General features: G+C 34.3%; 1 protein-coding gene across 1 annotated transcript; it reads left to right on the top strand.

Moving 5' to 3' along the window:
- Positions 1-6,152: 6,152 nt before the first annotated feature.
- On the top strand, positions 6,153-9,349 carry LOC127106844 (protein RETICULATA-RELATED 4, chloroplastic). Its single transcript, XM_051044146.1, has 9 exons — positions 6,153-6,844; positions 7,675-7,743; positions 7,852-7,983; positions 8,096-8,149; positions 8,215-8,259; positions 8,399-8,538; positions 8,714-8,839; positions 8,922-8,987; positions 9,117-9,349. Exons 1-8 carry the CDS (start codon positions 6,317-6,319, stop codon positions 8,968-8,970), a joined length of 1,143 nt encoding a protein of 380 aa, XP_050900103.1. The 5' UTR covers positions 6,153-6,316; the 3' UTR covers positions 8,971-8,987; positions 9,117-9,349.
- The last annotated feature ends 1,063 nt before the right edge of the window (positions 9,350-10,412 follow it).

Genomic DNA, 10,412 nt, shown 5'->3' with positions numbered 1-10,412 from the left:
GTAGTCTATGGAGAGCCACCTGGAAAGGGATCTTTGAACCATTTAGGGCCGAAGGTTCTATCAACAAATGGCGCCATCCCAGGAGAAAATTTGTCTGCTTCGATGAACATATTTAAGTATTTCATGAAGAGATGTGTGTTAGGGGTCTCCTGACAGGTCATCAAAGCCAACCTGGCTCCTTCGATCGATCGATCTTCATTCAGTCGCATAATACGTTCCAACACGGGGTATCCCAGCTGATTCTCAAAAGTAGAATTTAACTAATGTTGCAAGATCCATAAAGGACCCGACAAGTTCAAGACTTTAGGAGTGTTGGAAAGAAACTTCAGTTTCAGGGTTGCCAACCCAAGAGCCTGATACAAGGAGGCTAGTAGCAATTTTCCTAAGGACACATGTCGACCCTCATGAACTGGATCACCAAGGCAATATATCTCTTTGCTATCTACAAGAAACCATGACAGAACACGTAGTATGAGAGCCACAAAGTGAGGAAGGCTATATGCTCCTCGTCAGACACTTCGACAGAATCCTTATTGTGGTGGTCTTCAATGTAGTTTAGAAGGATGGCCCGACCAAATGAGAAGGTATTCTCCGTAGAAAGGGTGGGATCAAAGACTTCCCCCAGGACTTTTGATTAAAAATGGTATCATAATCATTGTCACTAAGCTGACTAATAGATAATAGGTTATGCATCAGACCATCAACCAAAAGAACATTAATAATAGAAGGAAGTTTACCGTTACCAACAGTTCCAGAGCCAATGATCTTTCCTTTCTGGTTGCCTCCGAAACCAACGAAGCCTTCAGGCTTAAGTTCCAAATATTGGAACATAGACCTTTTGCTTGTCATATGTCACAAGCATCCATTGTACATGTACCATGACTAATGTTTCAGCTGAGCTGCTAAGGATATCTGCAACATAAATTATTTTATCCTTAGCTACCCACTTTCTAGGTCCTCTTTTGTTAGTTTTCCCAGAGTTTCTCATAACTTTGGGTCTTTTAGAAGAAGGATAATCACAAGTGATTTGAGAATGATACTTAGGTTTCAAAATTGAGTTCTTACCATTTCTATGTTTCTGTGTCTATGTAGAAACATCAAGCTCATTGTCAGCAGGCACGAAATGCTCATAGAGAGGTTTTGGTTGTACCTTATGGCTTTCGTCAGATTTTAAAGTTTCAGTACAACCTAAACCTTTCTTGCCATTTCTGCTAACTCCATAGATCAAAAAGGCCATTTTGCTTCTATCTATTGTTTTAGCCAAAAAGTACTGGAATGCTATGTCATATATAATGACAAAATTAGTACCAGAAGCTTCTGAGACTATCTCCTCCTCTAGCTTTGAGATTTTACTTTTCAAAGTAGAGTTGTTACTTTCTAAAGAAAATAATTTTTCATTTAGAGAGGAAATATCTTTTTCAAGCTCCATTTGAGTTTCAGAAGTAACTACTTGGACTTGCTTAAGGTCCTTGTACTTACTCTGAAGACTTTGGTACTTTTTCAGAGAGACAAGATTCAAGATCAAAACAAGATATGTTAGAAAATACCTCTTCAGAATTGGAGTCCGATTCTGATTTTGTTAGCACATTGTCTTTTGGTTCTTCAGAACATTTTAGATCATCTGTGATTACCATCAATGCAACATTGGCTTTTTCTTCGTCATAATCTTCTTCTTCAAATTCTGAGTCATCCCAAGTAGCCATCAACCCCTTCTTACCTTTAGAAAAATTCTTTTTAGACCTTCTATCTTTTTTCATCTTAGTATAATCGTTTTTGTAGTGGCCTGGATCCTTGCATTCAAAGCAGATAACTTCTTTTCCAGAACCTTGCTTCTTCTATCCAGACAAAGAATCAAAACGACCAACAATCCTTCTGGCTCCTCTGAACTTCCCTGACCCATTCTGCATGTGGTTCCAAAGTCTGTTGACCCTTTTAGAAATTAAAGACAACTCATCATCATCATTTGATTCTTCATCAAAACCTTCTGATTCTTCCTCGGCTTGATATGCTCTTGTCTTCTCAGGCTTTGACTTTACCCAACAGATTTACCTCGCTTCTAAGGTTCATCTTCCTCGAGCTCAATCTTGTGGCTTCTTAAAGAACTAACAAGTTCTTCAAGACTAATATTGTTAAGATCATTTTCCAGCTTCAAAGCAGTTATCATAGGTCTCCATTTTTCAGAAAGACTTCTGATAATCTTATTGGCATGATCAGTTGTAGAGTATCCTTTATCCAGAACTTTCAGTCCAACAACAAGCATCTGAAACCTTGAGACCATAGTCTCAACCATTTCAGCATCCTCCATTCTGGATGCTTCGTATTTCTTGATTAAGGCCAAGGCCTTTGTTTCCTTTACTTGAGCATTCCCCTCATGAGTCATCCTCAGAGAGTCGAAAATAAATTTGGCAGAATCTTTGTTTGATATCTTTTCATACTCAGTATAAGAGATATCATTTAGCAATATATTTTTAGCCTTATGATGATTTTTGAAATCTTTCCTCTATTGATCAATCACAACACTTCTTGCCATATTGTTTCCTTTAGCGTTAACTGGATGAACGTAGCCATCGACTACAAGATCCCAGAGATCCACATCATAACCAAGAAAGAAACTTTATATTCTATCTTTCCAATAATTAAATTTCTCACCATCAAAGATTGGTGGTTTAGAACTATAGTGATCTCCCTCATTGTTATTAAAAATGTTAGCAGCGTTAGTAATGACCATTGTTTCTCACACAAACTAGATCGGTACTGAACATGGTGAAGTGTTGATAAATCTTTTATCACAATCAGAACCGGAGCTCTGATGCCAATTAAAGATGTAAAAAACACAAGAAGGGGGGGGGGGGGTAATTAGGTTTAACAAAACAAAATCTTTTTACCAACTCAAGAACACCACTTAAATGTTAATAACAAAGAGATAAAAGCATAAGTATTTTTATCCTGGTTCGCTTGAAACTCAAAGCTACTTCAGTCCACCGGCCAAGGTAATTTTTCCTTATACAGAAGGACTTAATCCACTATAATCAACTGATTACAATAATCACAAATAATAGCCTTCTTTTGTCTTCTCAAGGATCTGACTATACCCTAGTTTTCTTAAGGACTCACAAAGAACACCTTTCTTTGTCTTCTCAAGGATCCGACTGTACCCTAATATCCTTAAGGAATCAAACAAACAGTTTGAATAATATTTTGTGTGTTACAAGTTGCTCTTATACAAACAGATTTTACACAAATGATAAACAAATATTTAAAGAATAACTGTGTACGAAAATTGATAGCTTTTCACAAAGAAACAAACTTGTCAAAATTGTTGTAGCAGCGACTATTTTCTTCAAGTCTCTAAGTCTCACTTATATAGAATAAGAAGAAAACAGTTGGAGAGCAAAATGGGGAAATCTCATAGAGCGGATGTTCACTGTTGGATGGTGAAAAGAGTGATAATGCATACTGTCATTCGCCCATAAATCCAGTGACATGTGTGATGTATCATACTATCCTTACCCATGATATCAGGTAGTGGATAAGATATTTGATTTGTACTATGTACTATTTGATCACATGCCTATTTGTTCTTATCTTCAAGTCCATTGGCTTCTAATGAAAGTTGATGAAGCATGAAATGAAGAAACATAAAGCTATATTCAGAAACTTCAAAAACTTTGGTCAGAACCTTGACAAAGTTAGTAGTCTGGCTTGAGATCTTTAGTATCTTTAGAATCTTCAGAGTCTTCAGAATCTACAGTCAGAATTTTGATAACCTCAACCCATGGCTAGAGATCTTCAGAATCTTCAGCTAAATAACACAACTTCAGAAGCTTTCCATTCTTCAAAAGTTTAGTGATCAGAGTCACGTCCAGAAGCACGAACTGAGAGAATGTTACAGAAACAACATAATGTCTCATCAGAAGCTTCTTTGGAGTGAATTAACATAGAAGCAGAAAGATCATTGCAACAACAACATTAAACATCTTTCAGAAGCATTTTTATCACACACTGTCTGCTACACAATAACAAACTATTAGGGTACCAAAAATTTTCTCACACAAATAAAACATTTTTATCATCAAAACTCAAGGTATAGATGCATAACTAAATCTTGTTCTAACAGAGACACTATCAAGCAAAGGTCTTAGAGCTTCTTTGATGAAAGGTGTGAAACCTCTCTAGGTCATCTTAGTCAGTCAGTCTAAGTGAATTGTGTATTGTAAAATTAAGGTAGTAACTTGAGAGGACTAGGCAACTCTCTCTCTCTCTCTCTCTCTCTCTCACACACACACACACACACACACACACACACACACACACACACACACACACACACACACACACTTTAAAATATTTTTCTACCTTGAAAAAGATTTTCCAAAAATAAAACCAAGTGATTAAAAAGCTATCCAAATTTTTTCTCAACCATCTAAGCGATTAGAAATACATGTTAATAGATTAGCAAAACTGTTTTGATCTATCTAATCGATTAGAGCACTTATAAAATCGAGTAGCAAGATGATAATCGGTTGTATAATCAACAAAGATAACACATTAATGGCTTGCAACGAAAACACTTTAGGTGATTTTATTTAAAAATAGAGGCTTCAAAAAACAATTTTAGTGTGTGTGATTTAGTCATACTAATTTGCAAAAACTCCCTTGTGTTTTTACAAAACACTGATACTCAGGCTGACAGGACCCGAGCTTTCACACTTTGAAGCTTCAAGTGCTTTTGTCGGATATACCAATCATATGACCCTTTCGCCTGAATATTCTTGTGGATGAGACTTAATATCTTTGAGTCATATATTATCATCAGACCCTAAATATTCAGTTTTATTCAGAGAAATAGCTTAGTCAACTATCCTATGCAACTTTGACCGCTTGAACCAGCTTGTTTGTTGATGTCACTTTAAATGATGTTACATATTCAAGTGTTGTCATCATAAAAACCATGATAATATAAGGTCTATGCATATCTTTCTTACCTATGAGCTTTGATCTCTTCCTGATTAAATATGCAAGCACATAGTTCAACAATGATGTGATTGGTGGGGAGCAAAAATAGGAACACGCTTCTACCATATATTAGACTAGTCACGAAAGTATTGAGGCAAACTAACTTCAATTTAGAAGATAATGAGTCGGAGGTTAAACATTCAGGAATAGGAAAAATCACTTTATGTTTGATGAGGATAAATGTAAAATATGGGGTACTAATTCAACTATCCAAAAGTACCAACAAGAGCATGTGGTCAACAACAACAAGCAAAAAATGCAAATATTGAGGATTTTGATTATGACATTCCTCTTACTTCTTCCTCCAACACTGTCCTCAACAACATCCTATAGGATCAACAATAAATATTGAGGATTTTGATATTGACATTACTCACTTGTTTTATAAAATGTTTTCAAACTCTGATTTTACAAATGTTTTTGTTTTAAACCAAAGTTTTTCAAACCTTCACATTTCACCTCCTATTATGTATGGAGTCACATGTCTAATACCACATACCAAATGTTTTAAGGTTTTGGGTGAATATATGTTGTCTATCTCATTTGTTTGGGTGAGTATTTTATTTAATATAGATATTTCCCCTCATGATGATCCATTAATAATATCAGAGTCGATGGTTCGAGTAAAAGATTAATTCCTTGCATAGAAAGTCTTATTGACATAGTGGTGGTCAAGTGACATCTCCTATTGAAGTGTCCGTGTTATGGAAAGGGTGAAAGGGTGTCAAAAGCAGATTAAGACCAATGATTCATGAACAATTCACATTTGATACATCTCAAAAAGCCCGTGAATCATCAATGGAACAATCTTTGTCTTTATTTTTTCATATTTTAATTTTAAGAAGATGAAGATAATGAAAAAGATAAAAGAGATTGAGAAAGAAAATTAAGAGTAAGAGAAATTACAAGATTGAATAATAAATTTAAATTTCATACTAAGGTATAAAAAAAAGTCTTCCCGTGTATAATTTGTTTGGCATACGGTAAAGAGAAACATTTTTATGATTTTTTTAATTACTTTTTTTTAGACTTTGCATTGTGCAAATTTATTTTCAACAAAGAGGCAATATAGATAAGACATATAGTTATTCTATGTCCTTAAATATATAGTTGATATTTGATATTATCAACTTTTTTTAAAAGTGAATAATAACGGAAGGTATCATGTGTAGATCATAGGAGTGAAACATGTGGCGTTTGGTAAAACCTTGTTAAGAGTCAAGACAGAGTGAGTGACTGACAGACATACAGACTTCAACTACTACCTTTCTTCTCTTGTGTCCTGTCCACACTCAACCCCATGGCTATGGCTTCTTCATTCTCCACCATCTACGCTCGCTCTTTGTCTCTCCCCAATCTAAACCACCGCTTTTGTAATTCTCTCTCACTCCCAACTCTCTCCATCATTTCTCGCCCTCCACATTCTCATTCCAACCTCTTCACTTCCCGTCCTCCTCTCTTCACACTTCCCAAAACCTCAACCATCATTCATGCATCCGGAAACGGCGGCGGAATCGGAGGTGGTGGAGGAGGAGAAGGAGGCGATGGCGGTGATGGTGGATCGGGGGACAGAGATCGGAACAGAGAAGAAGCGTTGATGGTGCTTGCGGAGGCTGGTAAGCCGCTGGAGAGTTTGCCAGCTGATTTAGCAGAGGCGGTTAAAGCTGGACGAGTTCCAGGTTCGATTGTGAAGAGATTTTTCGAGCTGGAAAAATCGAGTGTGTTCCGGTGGTTGCTTAATTTTGGAGGGTTTAGAGAGAGATTGCTTGCTGATGATTTGTTCCTTGCTAAAGTTGCCATGGAATGCGGTGTTGGAATCTTTACAAAGGTTTTCTGATATTATTACTTACTATGCGCAGTTTCCTTGCATGTTAATTTTGATTTTGGTTCTTTCAACCGATATGGTTTGATCCACATTTGGTTTTGTTTACTGTGATTTTTGGTTTACTAACGAATCTACCATGAACGTTTAATAGTGAGACTGTAAAGAAACTCTTTACTTAGAATGAAAAGTGATCAACTAATCTTAAAAAGAAACTTATAATGCAAACAAGAAATCTAAAATGTGTAAATTACTCAAGTGATAAGGATGAAGATGTAAATGATAAGATGAAGATAAAAATGCAGAGAAATTAAATACAAGAAATGAATTTGATGCAAGGAATAACAACTAAACCTGGCATCAAATGTCCGGCAAAAAAGTAAACAGGTTCAAAAGGTAATTGCATTGCTGGATTCCTAAAGAGGTTAAACTTGGAAGCTAAACTAAGTTTCTAGGAGCTTGAATGTGTGTTCGGACTGGCGGTTGACAAAATTGAGTTTGGTAGAATTGATTTTAATATAATTAAGTTTAACAGAATTGATTTATGTTTGGATATACTTATATAAAAGTGAGTTGAACAATAAATTTCACCGTAAAAATCACGTCGCCTCTTAGCCAAAGGCCTGCAAACTGTCCTTAGTGTTATTCTCGTTTGTTTGTCAACTCTGTCTTCACTGTGAGTTGAACATGGACTGTCTGTCTTCATATTATGCATTTTATTTTAATGTTCAACTAATTATTTTTTTCTATTCTCAGATTTTTTTATGTATTTAGCTATTTATTTGAAGCAACAATCATGAACAGCATCCCTTTTATAAATATTGTGTTCATTTCAGACTGCTGCGGAGTTGGAGAAGCGAAAAGAAAACTTTACTAAAGAGCTTGATTTTGTTTGTGCTGATGTGGTATGCTATATATTTTTGTTGATGTATTATTTGAGTCTAATTGCAAGTCCCTTCCAAATTATCTTTTATAATAATCATATTTTTATTATTTAATTTAATTATTAATAGGTAATGGCCATTGTGGCAGATTTTATGCTCGTGTGGCTTCCTGCTCCGACTGTTTCTCTTCGACCACCACTTTCTGTTAGTGCCGGGCTTATTGCTAAATTCTTCTTTGGCTGCCCTGAAAATGCTTTTCAGGTTAACAACTCAGCTCTTGATTTGCTTTTGTCTATTTTACTTTTTCATGCTTCAATAGATTTCGGCATTATGTTTTTGAATGATTGTGTTTAACTTTGTCAACACTCAACAGGTGGCTTTGGCTGGATCGTCATTTTCACTTATACAGAGAATAGGTGCTATTGTGGTATGTATTAAGAGATTCAGTTATTATTATCATATATGCAGATGTCATAATAATCTCTTTTACAGCGGAACGGAGCCAAGCTATTTGCAGTTGGAACTGGTGCATCACTGGTATTTAACATTCTAACATATACACTAGCTACTTCTAATTTTTGGTGAATTATGTTTAAAATATTTATGCTATCCATGTAACAATTGTTGATTTCTAGAATATGCATCCGTTGGGTGATTGTATGGCTTGCCTTTTCAGATTGGTACTGGTGTAACAAACGCATTGATTAATGCACGGAAGGTTGTTGATAAATCTTTTGCTGACGAGGCTGAGGAAGTACCAGTATTATCTACGAGTGTTGCCTATGGTGTTTACATGGCAGTATCCAGCAACCTAAGGTATTTTACTATTGGTTGGTCCGTGTCCTAAACTCCTGACCTAGATCATCTCTCATGTGGTATGAATGCGATTTATTAAAAAACCCTCAATAATGCATCATAACTAAGCATGTTAAATTTCTTTTTGGCATGTATCACCATAATCTAAAGGAAATTTGTCTTTGTTCTCTACCAGGTACCAAATTCTAGCTGGAATTATCGAACAACGGATTTTAGATCCGTTGCTGCACCAAAACAAGCTCTTGTTAAGTGCAGTCTGCTTTGCTGTTAGAACCGGAAACACTTTCTTGGGCTCACTATTGTAAGATTATTGATTTGATGTCTATATAATTTACTCCATCTCATGTCCTCATTATTCGTTACACAAATCTTTCTGTGAATAGGTGGGTGGATTATGCTCGGTGGGTTGGAGTCCAGAAGATAAGGGATTAAGGTTTTTCAATTGCAAGGTATTGTCGTGAAATCAATCGGGTTGAATGTTGTATGTTGATTCATGATTCATGATTGAAATTCCATAATGTTGTGTGTTTTTGTTGCTTTTGAGATTGTAATTAATCATAAATCACTAACAATGGCAGTCATCAAGCTCTAAGAGTCTTGAATTACATACATGGTGGCCAATGAAGGTAAACGATCCATCAGCATAACTAGCAGGAAGGTGCAGCATGAGACAATGTAGGGTCACGTTTTTTTATGGGGATGATTCAGGCAGTCTCTTCGGTGTTGATTGTTGTTATGTGTGTATATTGTTTATATTGAAATTACATGATTGAAAACACTTTCTTCTATAATGTTCTTTCCTTCCCTTTGATTTTCTTCCCATTTAGTTTTGCTTCGCTAACATTTGCTAATTTTTTTTTACTAGGATGAGATAATTGAAATTTTTTAAGGAATTTCAAACAATTTAATGATTCAATTTAAATTTATTATTTTTTAAATTTTTTTGTTTGATAGAGTATTAAAATATGAGAAATGATATTTTTACGCAACATCTTTATCAATACGGTGAATACACTGAAATATTATAATTATAATTATTTTTAAATTTCTTTTATTATTTATTGATTATTTATTTTAGATTAAGGATTATCGCTATAAAATTGTGTGATTAATCAATTTTATAATTTTGTTAATCAATATTTTATATTTCATTAATCAATTTTATTTTACTATTAAAAATATTTGTAATATGTGGACGTTTATTAATTAATTTTATAATTTCATTAACCATCATTTTACTTTTTATTAATTAATTTTATTTTTTTATTAAAAGTTATTTTTATTATTTTGACGTTTATTTATCAACTTCATTAATCAATTTATTATTTTTTATTAATCAACTTTGTTTTACTATTAATTTTTTTTAATATTTAAGTGTTTAACTAATTTAATCACTTCATTAACTAATTTATCATTTTTTACTAATCAATTTTGTTTTACTATTAAAAGGCAAAATTACATCAGGGTCCTTTAGGATATTTAACCTTAATAGCTTTTAAGTTTTTTTTCTACAAATTAGTCCTTTAAGTTACATAAAACGTCTACTGTTAGCTTTTTTTAATGTTTATATTTTAATGTTTCTATTTTAAAAATGCTCAGATTTCATTAACGGTGTTTATGTGACTCTAACGTTGTTAGGATATAATTATTTTGAATATAACTTTAAGTAATTAGGAAAAATCACTTTCTTCTTCATCAAATCCCTAGAATTATGCTCATCATCTCCTAATCGAGTTCATCTTATCCATTCTCTAACAATGACTTCATTCGGTACAAATGTCTCAAATTCACGTAATCCAAACTGTAATTCATTCATTTCGAGTGCAACTTATAGCGAAATCGAACCAAGGTGTCCTTGTGGAGCAAAAACCGTG

Source organism: Lathyrus oleraceus, chromosome 7 (assembly GCF_024323335.1).
Source record: "Lathyrus oleraceus cultivar Zhongwan6 chromosome 7, CAAS_Psat_ZW6_1.0, whole genome shotgun sequence".
Lineage (NCBI taxonomy): Eukaryota > Viridiplantae > Streptophyta > Magnoliopsida > Fabales > Fabaceae > Lathyrus > Lathyrus oleraceus.
The sequence above is the reverse complement of the archived record's forward strand: the minus strand, read 5'-3'. Positions and strand labels throughout refer to the sequence as shown.

Bases quoted from the DNA above. Each gene is read 5' to 3' on its own strand.
- LOC127106844 (XM_051044146.1), top strand. From the start codon at position 6,317: ATGGCTATGGCTTCTTCATTCTCCACCATCTACGCTCGCTCTTTGTCT. The intron at 7,744-7,851 runs GTATGCTATATA...AATTATTAATAG, and splicing joins ATTTTGTTTGTGCTGATGTG to GTAATGGCCATTGTGGCAGA. The intron at 8,539-8,713 runs GTATTTTACTAT...GTTCTCTACCAG, and splicing joins GCAGTATCCAGCAACCTAAG to GTACCAAATTCTAGCTGGAA.